The sequence below is a fragment of the Apaloderma vittatum genome, unplaced genomic scaffold (genome assembly GCF_000703405.1).
Source record: "Apaloderma vittatum isolate BGI_N311 unplaced genomic scaffold, ASM70340v1 scaffold13335, whole genome shotgun sequence".
NCBI classification, from domain to species: domain Eukaryota; kingdom Metazoa; phylum Chordata; class Aves; order Trogoniformes; family Trogonidae; genus Apaloderma; species Apaloderma vittatum.
The window spans coordinates 1-26,267 of record NW_009717701.1 but is presented as its reverse complement, the minus strand read 5'-3'; the positions used below and the strand labels follow the sequence as shown (position 1 = coordinate 26,267).

Below are 26,267 nucleotides of genomic sequence, written 5' to 3'. Positions count from 1 at the left end.
CACAGCCAGCAACCATATGTACTGCACTCATCACTCAGGCACTTCTATTAGAGTTCTTCATCTGCTTCCCAGACAAAATACTCTGATGCAAGTGCATTTTGCTTTGCACGAAGTTTTTCCACTTGTCAGCTTAGTATTGCGTTTTTTTGATATTTTCCATTTATATCTTGTCTTCCTGGATATAAGATAATCAAGTCTAGGCATCACATAAAAGAAAGAAAAAAAGCACCCTGTATTTTAAACAATGAGAGAAGCAATTTCCATAGGTTTGTCAACTTCTTCCATAACTCCTCCAGTCTAATCTCACTTAGTTATTTGTGGAACTACAATGTAGCTAAGAAAATATCAAAACTGCCTCACTAATCCACCACGAGACCTTCAAACAAAAGCACTTAATTCAGAACTTCTTATGATACAGTACACATTTCAGCAAAACCCCCCAAGATTAATATTTAAATATGAAAAGCTTGTGCCTTACGATGCTTACATAGAATGAACCTCTATGTTCTTGGGATATATTATGGGTTTTTTTAAGTTCTCTATCCCTTCCAGACTCTGAAAGTTGTGCTGCCACGGAGACTCTCCCTCTTTCCAGTAATGTTTGAGCAACTACTGAAATTAGTCAGGTAGAGTAGAACCAGTTTAGCTTACAAAAAGCAGCAATGCATCAATAACCCGAGAATTTTTAAGCAGGTAAAGGAGGGTCTGGAAACCATCACACCACTGAAGTTCTCAGTCTCCCCCCAACAGGCTTAACTTCTGACTTCACATAGATCGAGGGTATTAAATGCTTACGGCAGCAAAAAACTTGCAAAAATCCAAAGTCAAAAGGACAGCAGCCCTGTGCAACTGGACGGGACTTCATCCCCCTAATTGGTCAATAAGCTGCTTTACAGCCAAGAGAACAGAACTTCTTGTTGACCTCAGGGAGATGTCTCACACTGTCCTCACTCCTCTTCCAGGGAACTTAATTGAACAAAACTTGCAGTGCATTTATCTCTAGAGGATTTTACACGAGGTGGTTACGGCCCCACGAGGGCCATGACCACGAGGTGGGTCAAGATGACCTGCGAGAAAGCTTTACCTAAGGTGGCCAGCTGCTTGAAGTGCAGGCAGGCGTTGGGCTGGCCCAGCAGATCCAGTCGATGATACAGGAGCTTGCTGCTGGGGACCGTGTTGAGATTCTTCAGCTGTTTAACAGGTATTTCTGGCTGTATTACGACGACACACAGAATAAAGGATGTGTCCTGGACCTGAAAAAACACGGGTACGTCATCAAAAAAGAAACAAAGAGGTGGAGGAGTTGCAGAACTTATTTTCTATTCGGTATTCACTCTCAGGGATGACAGTCCTCAATCTCTCTGAAAACACACAATTTCTTTCTGAAGAAGCCAACAGGGACTCGATCCTACAGAAAACAGTGAGGATGACTGTGCCCAAGCCACCTTGGTCTCCATGTAGGACAGAGTCAGTCTGATCACTGCACCTCAGTCCCATACAGCCACGTTCCAGTCCACCACCAGCACACATGTACTGGAGCCACTAAGCTGCATGAAAAATACTTTTCTGTAGTCTACGCACTAAATAAAAATACTCAATTTTCAGGAAAAGAGATTATGTTAAGACCTTCATTCTGTTGCTCAGTTAGTGGTAATTTCTGACGCTGTTCCGGGAAGACTTTTTAAAGTGCCATTAACAGGAGAGAGCCTTCAGGTTCACAGCTGGTGAGCACACACCGGTATTGCCTTGATGAAGAATGCAGACATATTAACTCTCGAAAATAAGATTTTATCATCATCACTCTTAATGGTGCACTGCATGTGTCACATGCTTTACTGGTTTGTATATTTTAAGTGTCCTATAGTACAGCAGACTAGCAAAACCTGGACTTACCCAGCTGCTCTGCAAGGGTGTCTGATATTTAATGCAGCATTACAACATTAGAAAATTAGCTTCAGGCACTCTCCTATGTGAATTTCTGTTACCCAATGACAGATTTAATCTCTTAAAACTGCTCAGCTTCATCTTTTCGGTTGAATTCAACTTAATAATGTGAAATGATCCACGAGTACCCTCTTGAGTTCACTGGCACAAAGAAGTAGCCAATTATTTCTTCACCTGGATTATATTTAACCTTTGATTCCATTTTAATCCCTGGGTCAAGATCAGTGTTTAGATACGTTCAAAAGTGAAGAAAGTAAGAGAGCTTCTAGCAGCTGTCTTCAAGTTCTTGCAGCTGGTAATAAAGCCTGTTGCACACATGGCGCATTCAGTTTCAACGAAAGCTTTAATATAACTCATGTTTCTAAGAAAAATATTAAATTACAGCAAGCACCATCGCTGGCTACTGACACAGTTCTGCAACAAGACAGTATCACAAGGAGAAGGTGACATTTTCCCAAGTGTATTAATGACTACATCACACCGCTCTGCTCCAAACAGAACAACAGGATGAAGAGAAAGAACAACTCGATGCAAACTCTGCCTCAGCACCACCGTCGCTGGTAGGTATTTGCGTGTCACCTGGCTTGAAGAACGACATCCAGACCAGTAGAGATTTCCTTCTATTAGGAAAGCATGAGTATAATCTCAACTCAGCCGTGCTTTACATGTATCTTATGAAATGAGGGCCTTCATGAGGAAAGAGCACACACGTGTCCAGACAGAGACCTCTCTGAAGATGACGTGGTAACAAACCCAAAATGGTAATGTCGCTGGGTTTTCATCGTAACAAAAAAATATTCCACATCCATGCAGTTTCTGAGTCCTTCAAACTTTTCAAACTCCAGTACAGAGCAATATTTCACGCTTCACTGTTTCCACTGCATTAATGTGCTCTTCAGTAAATGAACTTACTCTACGGCACCCCATAAAACGTCACTTTTATTCCTTACCATTTTCCAGGCGTAGCTGACATTGTAGGCTTCTTTTCCAACTTCCCTCAGTTTGTTGACATGCCAAGAGAGTGAGGAGTTCACTGGAACCGTAATGATCTGGCTGCCCAGGGGAATGCTACATTGGCAAATATAACATAGAGTATTTTACTAAACACTGAGAAAGCTCTTAAGCAAAATCCACCTACTGTACATTGATAAAAATACTACAAAAGATGAAGAGATTAACTGCTATTTGTCGTAGGTGAAGAAAAAGTGAATGCGTGCTGAAAATCCACTTGAGTACCACCACTTTTGAGTTAAAACACATACTCTGAAAATCTTCCTGAACTGGAAGAGAGATGCTAATAAGATTATCCCCCAGATCAGTTGTGGAGACCACTGCTTAGCACACCAAACAACAAAACGAAGGAAGCTGGAGGAAAAAACCAAATCAGAACTGTTCTGTATTTGGGGGAGATAAATCCACCTGAGTATCCAGGTGCCGGACGAAAAAGAACTTTACTTTTTACTCTTTTAAAACTCTAGAAAAACTCCCAGTACCCCGAGGACTGATAATGTTTGGATTTGCATCCCCATTCCTTACCTGAGGATGTTCTGGCGCACCAGCTCAAATTTAGGAATGTTCTCATAGTGGATAATATCTGTGTGAAGCGGTGGTTCCGACAGCAGGTAGGGCCTCGTCAGAGATGGGTGCATAAGAGTGTACCCTAAAAAATAAAGACAGTGAATGCACTGTATGTGAATGCACCGTATGTGAATGCACCGTATGTGAATGCACCAAGTCCAGCATGAACATTTACAGAAAATAAACAATACAGGAACTACATCCAGTTTTTACGAAGGCTTAACAAACACGAACAAGCATTATTATCATCAAAGAAGTTGCAAACGAAGAACTTGGTAAGTCACAAATGGTAGCCAGGGTGAAGAACCAAGCAAATAAAGAGGCTGGGATGCGGGGAAAAGAGCTGGACACGCACACAGAAAGCGGGTTTGTCTTTTGCCCTGCACTTCTAAAACACCTCGGATGTTAGACGTGTAGAAAATCTCAGTGACAAGTGAACATTCCCACATCAAAACTCTAGTACTGACATTTCAAGTCTCTGGCAACTCTCAGGCAAAACAAATCCAACAACACATGGTTAATCTTTTAATAAATATTATCATCCACTATTTACGGACTATTTAGAGACATGAGAATTAATAGTTTCCTTCTGATGACCTCAGCGGGACTAAAGAGATTGTCTGAACCAAAACCTTACCTTTATTGTCAATGAGGAAAGTGTAAGAACCCAAGGAGTCTTGGTAATAGGTAACGTCTTCCAAGATATACGCGAGGTTAACATCTACTCCGACGATCCCCAGCAGCAGGTTTCCAAAGTAACATGGTTTACTCACAGTCATTATCAAGCCTTAGAATGAGAGAAATAACATAAAACTATCAGCAATAATATCTACTTAATTATTTTTAGAGGGAACAGCACATGCGTTTCACCATTTCAAAAAGCCACAGAGTTAGATTTGATATAGAATTCCTTGCTGGAATATGGACAAAAATTGGCAGGCCCACAGGGAGGCTGATCTGTCATGTTTGGCTGTTGTGATTCCCAATTAGTTAATTTTTATGTTTCTGATAGAGACCTAAGGTATGTTTAATCAATTTACTAAAATACACACCACAATTAACATTTTGGGGTTTTTGTCTGCCTACAAGTGGGGGGCACACAGGCAAGAAATGCATGTGTGCAAAAAGTCAAGAAAGCATTTTGTTCTTTCAGTGTCATTTAGAGCAATTTAAGCACTAGAGGGAGGAGGAAGAGAACTTGTGCTCGTAAAGCAACAACAGGCACAAATTATTGCTCATCTAATTTTATATTCAAAATAACAAACTTCCCCTGCTTAACTAAATCCCAGTATGGACTGGGAATCACACCCACAATTACCCAGTGGCTGCATCTTGTGCCTGAGGTAAGAACTCTCAGTAAGACCTTATTTCTCTTTGTTTCTACACCACTATTTAGAAATTCAGCGACTCTTCCTTCAAACCAATATAAAATTCATTTGCATTTATAAGCTTTTAAGCACGCCTTGACGTTTCCATGAGACAAATCTTCCCTATTGCACCATTTCTAATCCTTCCGTTGCTCAAATTTTCCATTACGCTTGGAGATGGCTTTGTGAGAGGGAGTAATAATACAGCTTCATTATCAAGGTGGCTGGGAAATGCAGAAAGAGGCAAACATTCTGACTCAGAAGAGATTTGCTCGGAAACACTCTTACATTTGTTTTGGGACTCCACACACTGGTTTTGTCAACAGGGCATCTAGTTTTAAGGTAAAAGGGAAGATTCATGCGTCTTCCCACCGCGTCAGCATAAATTAGGCAACTCTCTGAACAGGGACTCAAAAGCCATGTCCGTGGCTCCACAGGAAAGGGAGGCTCAAAGGATAATAATTTTTTTTTTCCCCACTGTGGGGATCTATGCAATCCCCTGAGCCTACCTGCAAGACGTTGAGACCCGCAGAAGTACTGAAAGGAGGAACGCACCGATGCAGCAGGGTGATGCCTGTCATTTCAACCCGACAAGACTGCATCCCCTAAGGACAAAAATTTCTCTCCAGAAATTATGAATGCTGTATACGTACACATCTGTAAGAACAAATTTCACCTTGGAGAATCAAACCTAAATCTACCTACTCCATGTTTTATTACCAGTTTTTTCCTAACTATACCTTCTGCAGATAAAGAAACCCTATGGACATGAAACTCTAATTTTCTATTTGCCTTGGGGATATGCCTAAAAGCATCGCCTTGCGAGACTACAGTATATTTGCGAATACATAAGCAAAGGGAACCTAATCTCTAATGTTTTTATGCCTAAATTCAAGGCAAGCACTTACCATCTCCCATTTCATCTGAGAAAGGCAGACTAAAGACTGCCTCGTCGATCATTCTGTTGGGGAGGTTTGTGTAGAATCGGCCAACCGTAGTTTCCAGGTTACTCAGCTGGTTGAGGACCATCATGCTGCCCTTAATCACAGGGAGGGCTGTTCGGTCGGGTACCCCGTACTTCACCGAGTTCTGCTCTGCCAGGTCTCGCAGAAAGGCCAGTTCCTTCAAACCCGTCACTCCCTCTGAAACAGAGACGCAAGAAATAGAAGGAAGGATGAAAAGAAGCTTAATTTCCATCAAGACTCCTGCATCTCGCTTCAAAGGACTGTAAACAAAAGCAAAAGAAGACGCAAGCTCTACTGCAAGACTGACTATCCTACGGGCTTCTTTAAGTGATCTGGGTGAAGTGCTGAAAGCCTACTGTGGGTTTAGGAAAAGCAACGAGCTAGTACAAAACCAACTAAGATCGCCTCTCATATCCTGTTGCCTGGTGCAAAAATTGAACGTGCTGTTCGCATCACCACTTTAAGCAAAGCCCTTTAAACAAAGACTTGCGTGACCCATAAATCCACAGGACAGCTCTTTGTTCTCCACCGGTGGCTAGTCTACGTAAAAGACCTGGAGCGTATTACGCACCCTTGGAGATAACAGCCTTTGTTCTTTAGCTTCAACATTAAAGTTTTACACAAGGCCCAGGCTCAATTCCCGCAGACAATCAAAGACTTTTGTACATACGAGATCTCAAATGAGTATTTAAATTCACAATCATGTGACACATTAGCTTAAGCCTTGATTTCCTTGGCTAGAGCCCGAGTGCAATTTTAAGGAATAAAACACACAGCTTTCTGACTGAAAATGCTTTCTTGGAAAAAGCACAGGATGTCAAAAAAATACTCTGTGTGTGATCTTATTTAACTTCTCTCTTAAGTTGTCCCAAGTTACCAAAGCATTTCAGGTTAGGTTTAACGTTACATTCATGCTTCTTTGCTAATGACGACACTGAAGCCACATATACACTCTCATTCTGCGGCACCAGGACTCACGGGCAGTCTCGGGAAGGTTTACAGTTGCAACAGTTATCAAATTTAATTCAGTCTGGTTGCCACCAGACAATTCAGGCAGCAATACTCTATATCCTGATTATGTTTCGTACACCAAAGAAGTAACATCTGGATGCAGCCTCCGGGTTACACGGGCTGAAATCCATTAACGACCTGCTCGCAATAGGGTGTAAAATTACATTTGGGCGAGCTTAATAAACTAGCTGTACAATGAACGGGAGTTTTCACCCGCTGGAAACACAAAACCATTTCTCACCATTCATCAGCGCGTAAGTAAGAATCATTACTGAGTTATTGAGGAAACTGTTTTCTTCATTGATGACGCGCAGAGTGGCTTTTTTATCATCTTCCGAGGAATCTTTCGATGTAATCCCAGCCGAGAGATAAATTATGACCATATCTGTATCTAAAAAGAATTACATATATGTAAAGCAGAAAGTGCAGTAGAATTTTAACTCCGGGAAGTCATCTGGGAAGAGTCCTTACCCTTGCTTACATCCATATATTGCCAACAGCCTCGTCGGTGACGTTCACAAGCCGCAGTCTTACCAATTCTATCCTTTGTTATTAAACCCCCTTTCACTGCATTTAACAACCACCTGCGGGATTTGGTGCCTACCAGCCACCCAGAAGCCTTTGAATACGTAAATTCAAATTGTTGCTTACACACCAACCTGTCTCACCATACTCTACCTCAGTCTTAACAGTATTTTATACACAAAATTAAGATACTTGCAGGGATCCTACGCCACCACACAATCTGAAGCTCATGAGGTTGGTTACAGGCCAACTTTGTTGTCTCATCTGGGTTTTCTTTGTGGTTTTGCTGTATTTCTTTGTAAACAGGTATGAATGCTCTGATTCACACATTTTCGCCTCGTGACTTGGAAAGAATTTCAGCCAGAATTGGCCTTTTGATATGAACAAGTAAGAGAAGCTCTTAATCTGTGGTGAATTTCTAGCTCATGTTTTTGTCTTTTTTTGGGGAATAAAAAAAACCCAATCAAGTGCTGATACAGCTTTGGTTGCAGTTTAAAGAAAATTGTTCCTGTGTTTCCTTGGCTATAGCACAGCTATTAGATACTGCAGCCAGTATAATACAGTTGTATAGAACCTATACGATGCTGCAGTTTAAAAGCTTTGCTAGCAGGAGTAATAGAAGACAATCCTAAGGCTGCATTAGGGACCAGAGCTAAACAGGGCATCTTGTCATTCCATCGCTGTTCAACGGCACAAATCTTCCACCCCATGCCAGCAATTCCCCTCTAACATTTCCAGGGCGAATCTGGGAGCGAGGAAGTATCTCACCAGCTTCCCCGACACACCCGCACATTGTTCTCCACGAGCAGGATGTTAGAAAATTAACAGTGAAATGAATGATTATTTTGGTTTTCCCCGATGGTTATTTTTCCTTTTTAAAAAGATGAAAAGATTATTTACAACAACAAAATGAGACACATTTTCTAAACATCCTCTTCTCGGACTGACTGTTTCTCACCCTGTCAACTCTGAAATTCGCTGTCTCTTAAACCTTTCACACTTTGAGAAAACCTAAATCCAAAGCATTTGCCTTCTCTTCTTAACCTTCCCTACTTGTGCCCCCAAACAATTGGTATGAAACCTAGCAAAAGTATGTGTTTTTACATTATTGAACAATATGCCAAAACATTCCAAAACATTCTAATCCTAACGTATGAACAACGCCAAACAGAAATGGAGGAGGAGGCGAGAATTCAGCTGATATTCTTGGAATAACTAACACATCTTATCCCAGCCAAGCTTCAGCAATGCTGGATTATTTTATTAATTTTTATTTTCTACGAAGTTGCACCTTCTTCATCATTTCGCCAGAGGATGCAACCCTTATTTTTTGTATGGTCAGATAAATGTTTCACTGGTACCTGTGGCCTAAAGTTCAGAGATTGGCTGAATTTCTGTGATGCAAATCGACTAAACCGACAGAAAGGGGTCTCCTTTCTCCACCTTGCCACGGTAGAGACACTACTTGTCTTCAACAGCTTTGGGAATTCGCTCTCCACAGCTTTCTGGCAAGGCAATGTGCCACAACCTGATTGCAAAAAAACACGCACAAACCCCCCCCAACTCTTGGGAACAGGAAGGAGAAAACCTGTTACACAGGCACCAAAATTCAGGAGCAAATTCTTAGATTAAGGGAAATTTACCCAGGCCAACCTCATGTTCCATAAAGTATCACCCAAAACTGGTATTCTCAAAAAAACAAGTGTCACTTCCACAGGATTCCAACTAGGTGGATTATCCGTTCCTGTGTGTTAGGATCATTGAACAATTTTGGTTGGAAGAGACCTTCAAGATCATCAAGTCCAACCTTTTCCTAGCCCTGTCAACACCACCAAACCACGTCCTTCAAGGCAACATCTACCCTTCTCTTTTAGCAATAACTCCAGGAACTTGCAGCAACAGGAATCTTCATGAAGAAGAGGCCCTCGTGCACATTTGGGAAAAAATTCAGCTATCGGGCAATTCAATACCACAACTTCATATTGCACTTCAAAAGAAAGACAGCAAGTGAAATAAATTAAAGGAGAATATTCAATAGTCGCACATGCACATCCCACATGAAGTAAATGCTGGTTAATAAAAATGTGGGGGGTTTAGGGATTTTGTTCGGTTTTATGTGTTTGTTATTTGGTTTGTTTTTTAAATATTCAAGATACTACACTCCTTTGGCCTCAGTCAGCGAGAATCTCAAATAAGTGTGAGTGAGAATCTCAAGTAAGAAACCATTTGCCAGCGTCAGAAATAACCAGGATTGCACAACGAGGGACTTACTTCCTTGGAGTTTCGTGCCATTGTTTGTATTTCGTATCAGCTGGAAAGCCTTTTGAAATCCCACCGCATGCTGCGTCGAGCTGTCGGATGACTTTATACTGCTAACGAAGGTGGACATCTTCCTTTTTGTCTCGCTAGTGGCAGGAGACAGAAACGTCTTATAGCACTGATCCAGCGAGCAGGTTCTTACTGTGTCTGCCACGGTTAACACAGAGATCTTGAAAGAGAAGAAACTATATTGGATTACCTTCCCATTTATAATTCTATAGAAAAATATAGAAAACACAACGATAAGCAAACTGAAGAGATTCCGTGGATTTAAAATGCGATTGTTTAAAAATAAACCGTCAAGGCATAAATCCGTCAAATCTGAAAAGGATTAGACTTAGGGTGATTTCGAGAAAAAGAGACTTCAGCCTTTGTTTCTCAAAGAGTCAGCTTCACTCTGCTCCTACATAACAGTTACTGCGCTGTTCTGGGCAGAAGGCTGAGTGAACTGGAGATAACTGAAAATAAAATCAGCAGAGAGCGTTTTCAGGAAAGCCTTGAGTGCCTGCAGAAAAGTGGAGCGCACACAGAAAATGGAAAAAAACCCCAAACCTCTAAGAACTTCTCGCAGGCGAAGCATTAAGGTTGCTTTAGCAACCAAAGTAAGCCGAATCTACCATCATTTTTAATCCTGTAAATAAGTTAAGGCACGCAGTGGTAACACTTGCATTAATATACACATAACATAACTTATTAAATGAGTGGCATATTTTATTATGTATTATGACTGATGCAAGACAGTCACAGAATTAAGCGGTAATTAAATACCCGTATAACAGGTTTCGTAACCACTGAGCCACTGACCAAGTAACGTCTTGAATGGATTTTCATCGTTATAGGTCTACGTTAAAACGAATACCTTTGACACATTTATTCTGCTAAACTAAAAGCATTATTTTACAGTATTCAAACTCTCTAAAAGCACAGAAGTTAGAAGGGTTTCTCCTGTACTACTAATGAGAAGACTTAAGGTAAAGATTATAACTGGTTTTTGCTCAACTTGATTTGAATGAAACTCTGCCAAAAAAAAAAACCTAAAAAAAAAAAAAAAAGAAAAAAAGCAGAATGAATGGTCAAGGTTCCACTAGCAGAAAATTACTAAAAGATCAAACTGTGGACTGCTTGTGGTCCCTAGAGAAGCACCTTATGAGCCCCTGGTTATAATTCATACTTTAAAAAAAAAAAAATAAATTAAATCACAGGTTAAGTGACTTTCTCATCATCAAGCAGAGTATCTTTGGCAAAGCAAGAAATAAAATCCAGATTTCTTGGCCCTTTGCTTTCTCCTTTCCTTGCTGGCTGTCTGGGAATCTTCCAAATGCTAATTACATTTCAGCTTACCCAGAACAGCAGCAGAATAAATCATTTCCATTTTCACAAGCTAAAAAATAAAAAAAAAGACAGCCTCAGAGGTAAAACAAGTTGCTCAAAGCATTCTAGCACTTCAGAGGTCGTCAGGCTCGGAGCACGGTTCTCCTAATTGCACACTGTATCACACTGCCAACCATCTCCTCGAGTCTCTGCCAAGATGAAGGAGCCTTTAAAGGGCACTGAGGAACAAGATTTTGCTTTATATCTGTGGTTTTTCACTTGTTTTTCAGCCTGTGGGTCTCCAAACAGTTAGTAATACAGGCTTCCAAAGGCGAGCTCAAGTCTTCATCACCCATTAGAGGTAGACCACAGATCCTCGTGAGTCCAGGGACCACAAGTTAAAAACATCACTTGGGATGAAAACTGGAAACACTGAGCATGGCTGAAATCAATGGAAACACGCTCAGTGCTTGGAGAGAGCTTACCTTATCGTGTTCGTCTATGGAGCTCAGAATAACCTGAGCCGCATCTTTGGCGATCTGAAGCTGCGTCTCCGTGACCGAAGCCCCGTGGTCCACGATGACAACGATATGCTTGGACTGAGGTCGAACAGTAGAAACATAGACGGGCCTGAAGAAGAACAAAACCCAAACCAGGGGCGTGAGTCATCCTGTAATTCCCACTGAAACATTTACAAGTGAAAACAGTCGAGATTAAAAAGATTTACAAGAGTGTTCAGCGATAGGACAAGGGGAGATGGATTTAAATTGAAGGAGAAGGGGTTTAGATTGGTTCTTAGGAAGAAATTCTTTAGTATGAGGGTACTAGCCCAGAGAGGCTGTGGCTGGCCCCTCCCTGGAGATGGTTCAAGGCCAGGCTGGACGAACCTGGAGCAACCTGGGCTGGTTAAGGAGCTTGGGTGAGATGATCTCTAAGGTCCCTTCCAACCTGGGACATTCTAGGATTCTATGAAAAACAAAATACTCCACAAAGAAACAACAGATTACAACAGGGATTTTTGCCTTTACCAAAACTTCTACTAGGAAAGATAAAGTGAGAACCTGAACACACAGAAAAGGCGCTCGCTTTCACTCTCTTTTTGATTTTTTTAACCCCAATCAGGTGTTGAACCCTACTCCCTCTGTCACAGCTGGGCTTTTGCTGATGTAGCAGCAGCGTTTGGGATTACTGTTTGCAGCAGCTCACACTAAGTTTTGGATTAAGCACTGAAAAGCAAGAAATGCCTCATGATAAATGTTGAGTGCCGGGAACCTTACTCACACGGAAAATTAAATGCAACACTGGGTGTTTGCCTGTTACATGACAAGTAAAAACCTGTGTGATTGTGCAGAGTTGCATTAGCATAGGATGTTTGGGTTATTGTAATAAGGGAAGGCTTCTGGCCAAGAAAAGGATTTTCTCTCAGTGCCCTGGGACGCATTTCACACGGATCCGGCTCCACAACCCCTCAGGTCTGCGCAGTTTTAAACCCTGTGGCCAATTTGAGTCAGCTCTGGTGAAGGCTCTTGGTGTCTGTTGGTACTAACACCAAAAAAAAAACAACCCTATTTTCAGTGAAGCAGTGCTCAAATCCAGTTTGACACCATGAGAGATGCGTGAAAGTCTTCACAAGCTCTAACGCCAAGGTTCCAACCTGGAACAAATTAGGAAGATCTTCAGCGAGGAGAAGGGATCTTAAAAGAAGATGGGATTCTCTTTCCTCTTTAGGCCAGACCCAAAACTAGTGTCAAGTGTGAGTTTTGGGATCTAAATTTTATTGTATCAAAAGTAGCCACAGAAATCTTATTAAGAGTAAAGGAAAAGCAGAAGACTTTAGGGAAGGCCCTGCAATAACACAAATCACATCTTAATTGTAAAACAGCCTGCAGCTCTACCCTGATGTTAATACCTAGAACTTAAACAGGGCCTTTGATCTTCAAAGTATTAACTAATTAATCCATGTAAACTACCCTCTGAAGTAAATATCAGCAAAAAAAGATATTCCTTATTTAGCCACGGAGAAGCTATGACCCGACTAAGTGATGCAGATGAAGCCACCAATGGTTTTCGTGTCCAAATTCTGATCAAGCTGGGGTACCTCCAGCTCTCACGCCTTCAGACCGCACCTCTCCAAGACCACAGAAAATTCGCTCAAGCCCAGACGCTTCACGCTTTGATGACGCACAGAAGATAACATCTGTAAACACTTGGCTGCTCAGGGCTGACAGGCAACCAAAACCCTTCTTAGTCTCTGCACACTCAGCTACGTGGAAACGCACCTGGATGTGCCGATGCTTCCTCCACACAGACCAACTGACCGGTACAATGAGCTCATGTCTGACCAGAGATACTAAAGCCAGACAGAGATGCTTTCTTAGAAGATGCTGCCCCTGAGGTTTTATCAGTCCTGCAGCACAGACAGCAAAAGCCAGGGGAAAAATACCACAACTGCTTTGCTTCACACCTGTGGAACAGAAACATTCCTCTGTGCAGGAAAACTCTTCTTTCTTCGCTTATTTATGCTGCTTCCCTACCGTCCACGACGTGCCACTTGAACCTTGGGTGGAGACTGGAAAAATGCTCCTAGCTATGCCCTTTCCAGTCTCTTGCCTGAGAAGCATAGAATCACAGAACAGTTTTGGCTGGAAGAGACCTTCAAGATCATCGAGTCCAACCTTTCTCCTAATCCCTTTCTGCTGCCCATCTCAAAGCCACACAACTGCCAAATAAGCAGAATATGTGTTCACTATTTTGTTAACAAGGGTCAAGTATGAGTCAAATACAAGTCAAATTTTGCCTGTGAGCTGACCTACAATTTACAAGTTGCTGTTATTTAGAAGTTGATTTGATTTGGGAGAGGCGAGGAACCTGCATGCAATTTTATTTTACCTTGAAGTTTCTTAAAAGTGAAAATTGGTGCTTTAAAAAATAAACCTGAGAAAACCCACAGGACACCGTTTAAAAGTAACTCTCGAATGTTGTCATCTTGGCAAAGCGTAATGCTGAAAGGAAATCAGTGCTTGAGGAAGCCAGTTTGAGTGCTCTGCCCAGTAAATCATAAGGAGACGAATCGTACCTGCTGCGGTGTTCGTAGCTGCCTTTGCACCGGAACTTGTGGGCTGGGAAAACGGTGAAAATCCCTTCTTCTGAGCTGAAATACTGCCATTTAATTCCTGGGTTAGACTTCAGATTATCAGCAAGAACTGAAGGTTGGAGAGGAGAAATGAAAAATGAAGTAGAGTTACAAAGGGAGGTCAAACTTGGAGGGATGTTTACTCAAGGCCTCTCTCGTACGCGCTTGGAGAAGAATAACCAGGGTCCCAGCATGAAATACAAGTAGCTCTGCTGGAGGATTGATAGAGCTTCATGTCTGATTTGCAGACAGCTAATGCCTTTTGGAAACTTGACACTGGGTTTGACAGATTTTGTTTAATATGTGATGACAACTCCTGAATCTCTGAAGTATCGCTGGGTCCCAAGAAGCCAAGGGAGGAGCAAGGAGGGAAGAGATTAAGGCAATTATACATAATACGCATACATACATTTACACATAACGATAAATACTTTGTTCACATAGTTTTCATAAAGAAAAATCTCCTAATGTTAAAAAAACCCAAACACACATGTTCCTTACACTCTGAGAAACTCCTCCATGGCAGGCGATTATTAGTTACTCAGTGCATGGACAAAAAACGAAGAAGAAAGAAGATAAATGAGGTGTAGTCAAGCAGGAACTGAACTCAGAATACAACCATAGGGTACAGATCTCCAGCCCTCCTGTAGTTTGTATTCCATGTTCACTCTCTTTAAAATGTGCTTGCTTTCCTATTCAATTAATTTCTAAAGAAGCACTACTTAACACGAACAACAAAAGCAATTCAAAAGCTGCAGCTTACCAATACTAATAAAACTGACGACATTAGTAAAACCACAAACCACCGTCAAAACTAACAACCAAAACCAGCTACATCAGGGCCAAATCCATCTGCACTAATGAGTTATAAAGATATTTAATATACCAGCCTGAACCACCAGAGGGTACAGAACCCACCTACAGTTCTGTGTCCAGCTCTTAGGCGCCCAGTATAAGAGGAACGTGGAGCTGTTGGAGCGGGTCCAGAGGCGGGCAAGGATGATCAGGGGGCTGGAGCACCTCCCCTGTGAGGACAGGCTGAGAGCTGGGGCTGTTGAGCCTGGAGCAGAGAAGGCTCCGGAAGGGGAGACCTTGGAGCAGCCTCCCCGTGCCTGAAGGGGCTGCAGGGTCGCTGGGGAGGGACTCCTGACCAGAGGGTGCAGGGACAGGACAAGGGGTAACGGTTTCAAACTGAAGGAGAGAGATTCAGACTAGGTATTAGGAAGAAATTCTTCTCTGTGAGGGTGGTGAGACCCTGGCCCAGGTTGCCCAGAGGAGCTGTGGATGTCCCCTCCCTGGCAGTGCCCAAGGCCAGGTTGGACGGGGCTTGGAGCAACCTGGGCTGGTGGGAGGGGTCCCTGCCCAGGGCAGGAGATGGTCTTGAAGGTCCCTTCCAACCCAAACCATTCTAGGATTCCATGATATTGAAGACATCCTGAGTCTTGAGCCCAGGTGGGGACATTCACCTTTGAATCACCCCAGGCAGACTGAGGGGATCTGCCTCATAGCGTGATGGAAACATCCCGGCTCCCACACGGAGCGTGCACCTCCACCGCTCTCCTGCAAGCCTGGAGAGGTGAAGGCATCGGAGTTCATCCCGAGCAACCACCAGCTTTGCCACGCCACTGACTTTAGGCAACCGTAGACTTGCTGAGACCCTTCAAACAAGAGCAGAATTGCTCCAAGGAGAGGGGGAATGGAATGTTGTTAGCACAGGAGGCACGAACCCTCTCACCCCCAGGGCAGTGACAGGGCTATATTCCACTTGGGGCAAATCCCCATCTCTGCTTGCAGCAAACTGAAAACAAAAACTGAACATTTGAATTCTTTAGTTTTTACCTAACTGTTAAAATAGATCTTATCGCTTAAAATGTATTTTTAAAAAAATATATGTATTTTCTTGCTATTTCTCCTTTGATGTTCTCTGATTATAAAACCAGCCAGAACCAGGGGAGCGCAGCTCTGATTCACAGAGCTTCACCTTTTGCTGAGCACTTACTTTCCACATTTCCCTTAGGATTGACCCTGAAAATAGGCCAGACGCTTTCGTCTCCTGGATCTCTTTCACTACCAAACACGCCAATATTTGGATTGGAAATCACTGCAGGGCACATTTCAAACCTTAGCCAGACGTTCTACAACGAAATATCCGCAAGAGTATAGTCTGAGTTCGACATCCTCAACACTTTAGCACTTACTCAAGTTTCCCAGACTGGCTGCGGCCACGATGTTCTCTCCGCATTCAGCTCAGCGTAATTACCCTGTAAAAACCACTATCTTGAGGTTGTTTTCCCTCTCGCCCTTTTTAGCAGGTTTTTTTTTTATTTCCACAGCACCTAAAAATTCCACTGGAAGCCCTGCTTGCTCCCTGCTGCACTCTGTGCAAGGATGCAGCTTTGCACAACTGGGGCTTTGAAGAATTCGGTGCCTCAATGGACCGAAGAAGAAACAAGAATGAGACATGAAGGGACTGATGAACGTTTTCCCAGTTCATTAATGACAGAGTCATGAATCACAACTACACATCTCTCTATTTCTCACCCTTCTCCAAAAAATACCAATTCAACTCCAACTGAGAGGCAAAAGCCTGCGCACAGGTGATGCTCTTGACAAAGAAACTTGTGAATACGGTTTGCTTTATTCAAGTTCCTCCCAAATCCCTCTTAAATCCTTTTTTTTTTCCACACCTGATGAGACATCAGTTCCACAGTGCCATTTCCGATTTGTACAAAGAGCAGGTTTCTGTGGTCGCAGGTGATGCTTTCTGTGTAACACGGATACAAAGCAACCTGAAATTTTAAATACTGCCAAATTTAACTACCATGGAAAACTCTGGGCAAAGTATCAGTTCTAATTAAAAAACAAACTAAACCTAATGTACACAGTTTCAAGCTTTTACAGCTAGGACTACCAGAAATTCCTCTCCTCATCCCTCTCCAAAGCACCCATCCTTTTTTCCTCTCTGAGGAAAACCCAGATTAATTTCTGAACTCAGAGGTTTGGCAGCTGGACAATGTATATGCAGCATCGGTGCTCACAGCCCATACAAGCTCTCCTGCTCAGGAAAAAAGAAAAAAAAGAGTTTATAATGAAAAAGCTGTGGGTTTTTTTTAATTATTGCTATATTAAAGATAAACTTCTCACTCCCACAAGGCCATGATTTGTATCTATTTCCCCACCAGAGCTTCTGGACTTAAAATTGTTCCTTTTCCTCATGAAACAATTGGTTTTGAACCTCAGACAAACTCCTTCCAGCCTCGGTGCCTCTCTCTGCTGTTCCTCCTTCCCACAAAGTTCTGCTCATGTTTTCCTTTAGCTACTATGTTAGTTCAATCATGCCTTCCCCAGAGACTACCAATTTTATCGTAACTCTTCGCTTTTTTCTTTTTTTTCTTCCCCCTTTGACCACTGTAGACATACAGTGGATAAGCTGAAAAAATACGTACTTTCCCTCTTTAAGTGCACTCTCATTTTCCATCCACTACAGCTGTAAGAACGCCCTGCAGATATTCCCTTGTTTCTGCCACGACATTCAGCAGATGCGCTTTTTTCAGCCCAAAGCCTCACTTACCCCAAACTTTCGCCTCCCTCAGGTTACACAATCAGAAGACCCCAACAAAAACACATTCTAGAAGAGGAATCACCTGCTTAAAGGTGATTTAGCTAAAGGCTAAATCGGTCAAAATTACACCAGCAGAAATGTGTGCAGGGCATCTCACTGCTACTCCCTTTCTAGGCTCCATATGCTTGACCTGTGGTTCCCATTTTTAATTAATAATTTAATTTTTTTTGTAATTTTCTCATCAGGTTCAATTGATTTTTGCAAGTAGAAGAAGGTACCGATCTCCCTGTTCTAATACCAATTACAAAGTGTTTTGTGCCATCGAGTGCATGCAAAGATTTTGCTTTTCTTAAGCATCACCACTAAAGAAAGACCCAGGCTTGATATCACGCTACTTGGAGGAAGCCTTCTTATAAATGGAGAAGTTTTAGTGGAATCCCTTAATTCCAGACACAGACTGGGGATATAAATGGCCAGCTGGGAGCTGCCCATGAGCTGGCACTGCCAAGTCACTCCAAAATCTCCATCCCCTCCACTTAGAATGCAGCGCTATCTGACCCCAAATTCTGCTGTAGACAGAAAATGATGCAAAGTATTGACAGGAGAGTATTTGAAATGATCGTTCTCTCTAATTAGAAATATCTCACAAGGCAAAAAGGACTTTTAGGCAGAAAGTCCTGTGTGATAGTTTACAAAACTTCAAAGGGAATGTGATATGATAACACTTAACACTTCTAGATACCACTTTACATCTTCAAAGCGTAGTCAAATCATTAACTAATTAATCTTCAAAGAACAGCACAAACAGTCAGGGGAAAAAAAAAAGGAACTAGTGAACATAATTGCCCACTATAAAACAGCTTCTTACAGCCCTCTTCTTTAGCACTGCACTGATTGAGCTGCAGACCTCACGGTTCTCAGCCCGCAGAGAAAGAAAAGTTTAATTTTCTGTGCAATACACACACTGCAGTTCTTCGCTTACAACTACCTCCATCAACAATAATCAACATAAAGATAATTTACAATCTCCGAGAAACAACAGCAGGAAGCGAATGTGTTTATTTCACAAGTAAAGACATTCTCTAATTCTCCAGACCCACAAATCTGATCCAGGATTTTCTGAGTCAAACTGTATTCTGGCTCGTGTGTTTTCACCCAAAAGAAAAGGCTCTGCAGCTTGAATCCAATTAAAATTCTGTGGATGGCACAAGCCAGGATGGAGCCCAGCTCACTCCTTGGGAGCTCTTTTAAATCTGAAGAGGAAAGAAGTAAAAAAAATCCTTTCATTTTAAGGAATGAGCCTGGCTTCCTCGATTCAAAGTATCTGGAAACAGGGTATTAACTCTGCTGCACAAATACCTCTCAGCTATTTTATCTCACCTTCGTTTCAAGTACAGCAACATAAGGAACATGATCGAGCCGCTCCACTTTTTAAATGATCAGCATCTCGAATAAAGGACAGACAAAATTTATCGAGCATCTTCGTACCATCTCTGCATATTGCTGGGGAGGAGTCCTCTGCTAAAGCTGCCAGACTTGAAATGGACATTTTGGCACTTTGAAGGATGAGAAGAAGAAAGATTTACTGGCTCACTGTTCATCCAAAAAGCAAAAAAATAAAAAGAAGGAATCTGATAACATAATGCGCTGCCTCTGGGTAGGATTTTCTTGTCCAGAAAGTGAGATTTTGTTGTGCAATGCAGTGAGGAGGGATCTCTTAATGTAACTGAAGCCTGTGGTTCCATCTGAAGAGTAAAGACTCTCTCCTTATCTATTTTGTAGTAATGGTTAAAAGTAACCCAAACGGAAAATTCAAGCCAAGATAAAACAAAGCCTTTTCAAGACATAAAAAAAAAAAGGCACTTGGTATCAAGAAAAAAAGTGGCGAAAGCATTATTTTTTATGGGTCAAGAAAAGAGAAGTACACCTACTTCTTTCTTCTCCCTCCCCGAAGATTAATGTTTGTTTTCTCTTTATATAAACAAAAATCCAGCAGAACGCTGCAAAGAAATGTCCTTTATTTTTGAAAAGTTTCACAAGCTACGCTTACCCTTCTTAAGACAACGCTGGGACTAGAAGCTGAGGTTGCTGCCCTCACCCAGGGCTCTCCCAGGCTGTGCTCCCGCGGCTCGTCCGGAGCCTTCGGCACAAATTCCCTTCCCTTCCAACACCTACAGCTTCGTCACTCCGATCCCACTTTCTTACGCTGCGTGCAGAGCGGGCCAAGACTAACATTTCAAGAGCTGAGATTGGGGTCAAAGAGAGCAGAGTTTAAATTTATGTTCTGCTGAGAGTTTTTTACAGGCTGGGTTATTTAAACTGCAAAACTGGGGCGGGAAAAGAGAGATCGTAGAATCATTTGGGAAAGACCCTTAAGATCATAGGCAAATTTTTTTTTTTATGTCAAGAATAAAATGATCAACCCATTTGGGAACCTGGTTGATGGAAAGTGTGGGCAAACTGGAGGAGAGCACGGAAGCTCCCGTTTCTGGGCTGGAGGAGCAGAGGGGTTTCATGTCCTTGGGGTCCACCCTGCCAAGCTGCATCCAGCGGGAAAGATGCTACAACAGGATTATGGGGAAACTGTGGATTCCCATCCTGCCTCTAGGTCTAAACAAGCAAAGCAAGGCAAGAGAGGAAAAAACACGATCGAAATACCCAGATGTACCAACGACTCTCAGGCTTTTTAGAGCAGAAAAAATAACTCGAGCTGAGGCAGAGCCTGAATCCAAAGTGCAAGAGGCATTCCTCACTAGCTCTACGCAAGGACACTTCGAAGAGAACTAAGAAAAATATGGGATTACAGGAACTTCCTTCTTCTTTGATCTTCATCCTCTTTCACAGGCGGTTTCAGTTGAGACTAACGAATACACACACGCAGATATACTCAGAAACAGCTCCCGCACAGACAAAGTGCTCTGTCTTAAGCACATCCTCCACGGTAAGTGGTTTTACAGAACTAGGGCACTATAGAAAAAAGAAAACATTAAGAGTTTCAAGATTCTGATGACACTGAGGAAGTACTTTGAAAAACAAGTCCTAACCTGACAGCCATCATCACAGCTTCCCAGACTGTTTATATCCCCAGCCTCTCTCAAGCCAACTATTGTCTTAGGCCACGAATTCCCTTGGGCAGAGACGGGGTTTTTTGGCACAACAGGTCACGGCCCAAGACTACACAAGCACCCGCAAAACAAACACTCCTAAACACCCCTAAACCTTCCCACATCTAGTTTTTTCCAAATCTCACATAATTCTGCAGCGATACTGGGACACTGCTTCGGACATGGGCGATGTCCACCTCCACACCAGTATTATTTCGCTCGATCCTCCTGGCAGCAACCCTGCCCTGAAGCCTCACGAGGCTCCTGTTCTATGTCCAAGATCATGGAGCTCGCGTGGTTTAGACATTCCCAACTGAGGACCAGGAAAGGGAAGGTGGGAACCATCATCTCCCAGTCTTCCAAACAACTTTGCGCAAGGAGGTGAGGACTAAACTTCCTATTTCAGTTGGTGTGCACACAGCAGCAACTTTTTTTTCTCAAATAAACTTGTTCCCATCTCACTTTTCTGCATCAATTCGCTCTTCCCAATCCACTTCTCTCTTACAGGCACTTTCTCTCTAATAAAAAAATATCTCCCTCATAAAAAAAATCCCTCCCCAAAGGCTGCGTTTCTCAGAGCTGCTAACAGAAAAGCTGGAGAAGAGTCTGCTGTCAATAAATCCTGAAGCTCTTCCCTGTTCTTACTCTCACTCCAATTCCCTCTTCTCCTCGGCTGCCCTTTTCTGCCAATGCTGGTTTTTTGAAGATGTTCCTTTCATCAGGAAGCTTTCAAGCTGGAGGCAAGGGAAGAGGAGGCACTCTCAAGTCTTACTGTCAAGCCAGGACTGCAAGAAGCTTGAACGTGGGCTCACCTTGTTTCTGTGAGAATTCAAACCAGAAATTTAAGGGAAACTACAGTGTATTTGCCTTCCACCACTCAAGAAGGAATATTTCTTTAATACATTTTTTATCTTCTGCAGTAGAAAAGGCATGGGTTTTTTTTCACTTAAATAAAAAATATTAAGTGATTCATTCAATGCTTTATTTTTATCACAGTGCCTGAAAACTCATTTTCATAAATGATTTGGACTAATCAACAACGGCACATGATTTTTCACATTATTTTCATTCGAGTAAGTTGTTTGCTTTTCTTCTTACTTGTATTTTTAATAAAGGAAGAGCTTATGAGTAAAACAAAGCCCAGCAAATCAAGGTAAGTGAACAAAGCCTCCCTCTCTTCGGGATGAGAAACACCACAGAAATTATGGTGATGAGATGTATGTCAGGAAATCAGCTTGTCTGGCCAGCACCTGCGTTCAAGATGTGATGCACAGCAGATGGGATGGAAAAGAACCTGCAGGGATTGCTTATTTTCCTTTTGGTTTTTACTTTTCCTTTTTAGATTTCATTAGAAATCCAGACAGCAAAGCTCTAAGATGGACACAGTTGGGAGTTATTTGTCCTACAAAAAGAAATAAATCAAAATACCAACAAACAAACAAACCCCAAGACTTACGCTAAATGAAATCCACAAGCAAAGGCTATAATGTTCTCCAATTTACAACACAAAGGCATTATAAAAAGTTGAAAAGTAAGATAGAAGAGTTGGATAAAACTATGATTAAAAAACCGCTGAGATCTGTGTATTAATTCAAGTCGACTAGGATGGAAAAAAAAAAAGAAAAGGGGAAATCTAGCCGCGCTGGAGGACCCAAAGTTGAATTTTTCAGGGATAAGTCACATGTATTTTGGTTCTAAGCATATTGCTAGCTCTCAGGGTGTCAAGCAAATGCACCGACTGTCAAGATGGAAATGCTCTGACATGACAAAGCAAGGAAATATTTTCAGATGTCCTTATATTTTGTAGTTTTTGCATATCGCTGCAAACACAGCCTCACATTAGCTGAACTCAGCTAAGAAGATGAGAGAAACTTCTTTGCACGGGCCCTTCAGCAGCTGACACCACTGACGCCTTGAGAGAGATTAAAAAAAGAAAAAAAAAAAAGGAGAAATAAAAACTGCATAAACCACAACAGAATTAGCCACGGTAGGCTGGAATAAAATCTTCATGACATTCTTATAAAGTACTTAGACTAAGGGCATTACTTTAGGTATCATCTTTCAATCACAAAATCTCAAATTAAGAGCAGTGTGACAGTCACAAGGGGAAATCAAAACCTCGTTGCTATGGCGATCGATGCTAATTCGCTATGTCAAGGAAATGTTAAACTCTTGTGGAAGAAAACAAACCCAAATCCCGCGACAGAAGGAAAAAACCGAACTCAAGAATGATAGTACTTACCAGAATTTAAGTCACGCCCAGGATTGAAGGCTCTGCTGTTGACAGTGGTAGACAGTCTATCGCAGCTAATAGTTCTAGAAACGTTGGTGTTAAAATTTCCATCAAACCTGAAACGACAACAGTAGGATTAGCGATCTAACACTGTCTATCAAACCTACGCAGCAGTTACAATGGAAAGGCATCTTTCTGAAATTTTGGGGAAAACTAATTTGTTTGGAAACTCCATCATTATACCTATTTTAAGAGTCCAGGAAAAAATTACAAAACCCCAAACCAGGAGGATAAGCTCATCACGGCTGGATATCATCTGTTCTCTACAATGATAAGTTGAATTTTCCTGCACGTTATCCCTTGTAAGACAGCATCATAAGAGAGGGTGCTCTTTCACTTAGGATTAAAGAGCAGAGGCTCCAGCTTGGGAAATGTTCATAGCATCCAGTCACCGCAAAGTGTTTCTTCCTGTTGTTGAAGTAAACTTTTTTCTTGCTAGAGACTCTTTCTCCAGTACCATTATTTCACCTCTCACTTTTCAAAAATTTATTCTAAGCGTCTTGCATAAAGAGGATTTCCTCCTCATGTCTTTATGAAGAAGATTTAACAGAGCAATTGTAAACCCACCTTCTCTATCAAAACTTGGGGATTTACATTCCAAATAGCAGAAGGAACTTGCCAGTCTGACATTTTGTTAGATTTTGGTTAGGTGAATAATTCAAATACACTCACAGCTCTAATGCAAAAATATTCCAGTGCGTAGTTCTAATGACAATAAAATATTTTTAAACGAATGCCTGAAGAAAATTTAAATTAAAGGGGCTTTTAAGGGTTATAAAGAACCAGAAATACTTCAAGGACTTAAATGTAGTTTTGTATCTTTTATATAGGTCAATTTTATTGGTTGAGATTTTGGTGACTTTGAACATTCTGATGACAATTGACTTAGTGTGATTATTCTAGTACTTCAAAAAACACACTTACTTCCCATCAAAGAATTTGTCTGCCAGCAGCCTATTGCTAAAAAAAATTACAACAAACTGCAAGCAAGGTCTGCAGAACATCCCGTTCTGGACAGAGTCTTAGTTAGCTTTTCTGGTGTAAAGCTGATAGGAAACAAGTCTTGGGAGAGGAACTGGGCAGAGTAGGGGGTTGTTCAATAGTGTCAAGACTAAACCAGCAAACGATACAAAGGGCAGCTACATCAAGAAATACCAGCTTACAGAACATTAATGGCACATCAATCACTGGCTTACCTCTGCAGACCACTCCAACACTTTCCATTTAGCTCAACGCACTTGATACTTGTGCTTAAGATTCTTCACTTGGTTGCTTATTATCAAATGCACTTAATCGTTTAAATTGATGTAACTTGCACAGACCTATGGGTACGCCCACTTAGAGCAAGCTACAGGAAAGATGGGCAGGGACACCTGATCAGGGAGTGTAGGGCTAGGACGAGGGGGAATAGTTTCAAGAGATTTAGATGGGATATTAGGAAGGAATTCTCTGTGAGGGTGCTGAGGCACTGGCACACGTTGCCCAGAGAAACTAAGCAGCCTGGCAGTGCCCAAGGCCAGGTTGGACGGGGCTTGGAGCAACCTGCTCTGGTGGGAGGGGTCCCTGCCCAGGGCACGGGGTCAGAATGGGATGGTCTTGAAGGTCCCTTCCAACTCAAACCATTCTGGGTTTCTAAGCAGGATAATTTTCAGCTTCTACTAACATACTGACACCCCTATATATATAGGCTGTCACATAATGGAGGCCCAAAATATTGCAGCATTTACTGGCCTGAAAAATAAGCCCCATTCCTCTGATTGAAGATTTTAATTAAGAAATCGAAATTCAATAAGTTGCAACTACCTCCACAAACACTGTGCCCAGCAAGAACAGAAAGACACTGATTTTCTGGTTCTGTCCTTATCGAGTGCTCGTGGCAAGGGCTGGTGCTTGTAGACGCAGACAATAAAACAATGCACTTCTAAACCACCCCCTTAAAACAACAATTAGCAGAAACAAAAACCACAGACAGATGGAATTGGTTACCGCGAGGAAATTTCAAGTTATGACCACAGGAAGCAAGTCTTTTTAAGCAAACTAAACCTCTCCTAACCCAATATATTTTGTTTGAGCCACGTTCAAAACAATTCCATTTTGCAGCCGCAGCCACCCCCACCGCACCACAGGCAGGATTTGTTGAGAGCCTCCACCTCTTGGCTTACGGGGTCAGCACACACGAGACCTAGGAAAACCTGTAGAAGTGAAAACCAGCTAAGGTAAGGAAAAATATCTGTCAGTAGGCTTAAGATCACCATCTCTGTAGATGACCGGATCCACTTTCAGAAATTTCAGCATTGCGAAACCAGTCAAATGCTCCTGAGAGCACCGCTGCTGCAAGCACAGACCATGACTTTGCCTTTTGTTCATCATTCATGCCAGAATAACCATATTTAAGGTTAGGATGTTTGGGTTTGGGGTTTTATTTTGTTGGGGTTTTTTTTGCGTAAAGTTTTAACTTGTGTTACAAGTGAAGAGTACAGCACAAGGTTCCCACAAATTAAGAAATCTGTCAAGTATGGAAATCTTTTCCCTAGAACTTACTCTTAAACTCCTTCATGATTTTCTGAATTACAACTATGTGAAACAGTCTTTTATGTAAATGCCTAACAAAACCTCAGACGCTGACTTCTTTGGTGTTAACATCAGATTACATGTTATTATTCTTGTAGAGTCATGAGAAGTCTCATTTTACACAGCTAGAGCTCATCAGACTACAGGCTCTATTTGAAGAAGCTTCAATCAAACTGAATTTCTGAACACGTAAAAAAGTGGTCATTATTGATTACTAACTGCTTGATTTTAATATCTTCACTGCCACATAGAAATACCAATAAAAACAACATCTCCTTAAACTGGCATGCTTTAAAATTAGTTTAATCTACATCTATAAACACTTCGTGCACCTTAAACTGTATTATTCTTAAAGGAGATGAATAAGACTACCAGTGCACGAAGAGTTACTGCGGCACCAACGTTTTTTTAGATCCCTTCTCAAAATCAGACTTGAAGGGGAAAAAAGAAAAGTCACATATATTCAGAAACAATCAATTGCCCTCCATACACTTTAAAAATTACAGAGAATAAATACAGTTTAAATATAGCTCTTGCTATTCTGGTCAGTATTTTATATATGCCTATATATATATATATATATA

At 41.8% G+C, this 26,267-nt stretch overlaps 1 protein-coding gene across 1 annotated transcript in view; it reads right to left on the bottom strand.

The window, feature by feature from the left end:
• The window catches only part of CACHD1 (cache domain containing 1), a 43,341-nt gene extending 20,051 nt beyond the window's left edge, over window positions 1-23,290 (bottom strand). The window contains exons 1-11 of the mRNA XM_009870002.1: window positions 23,283-23,290; window positions 23,062-23,168; window positions 14,097-14,223; window positions 11,506-11,650; window positions 9,662-9,878; window positions 7,107-7,256; window positions 5,798-6,031; window positions 4,160-4,309; window positions 3,481-3,604; window positions 2,895-3,012; window positions 1,085-1,253 (exon numbers count right to left, since the gene is read on the bottom strand). Coding sequence (XP_009868304.1) covers window positions 1,085-1,253; window positions 2,895-3,012; window positions 3,481-3,604; window positions 4,160-4,309; window positions 5,798-6,031; window positions 7,107-7,256; window positions 9,662-9,878; window positions 11,506-11,650; window positions 14,097-14,223; window positions 23,062-23,168; window positions 23,283-23,290 — 1,549 coding nt within the window. The remainder of the gene's footprint in view (window positions 1-1,084; window positions 1,254-2,894; window positions 3,013-3,480; window positions 3,605-4,159; window positions 4,310-5,797; window positions 6,032-7,106; window positions 7,257-9,661; window positions 9,879-11,505; window positions 11,651-14,096; window positions 14,224-23,061; window positions 23,169-23,282) is intronic.
• Window positions 23,291-26,267: the final 2,977 nt, after the last annotated feature.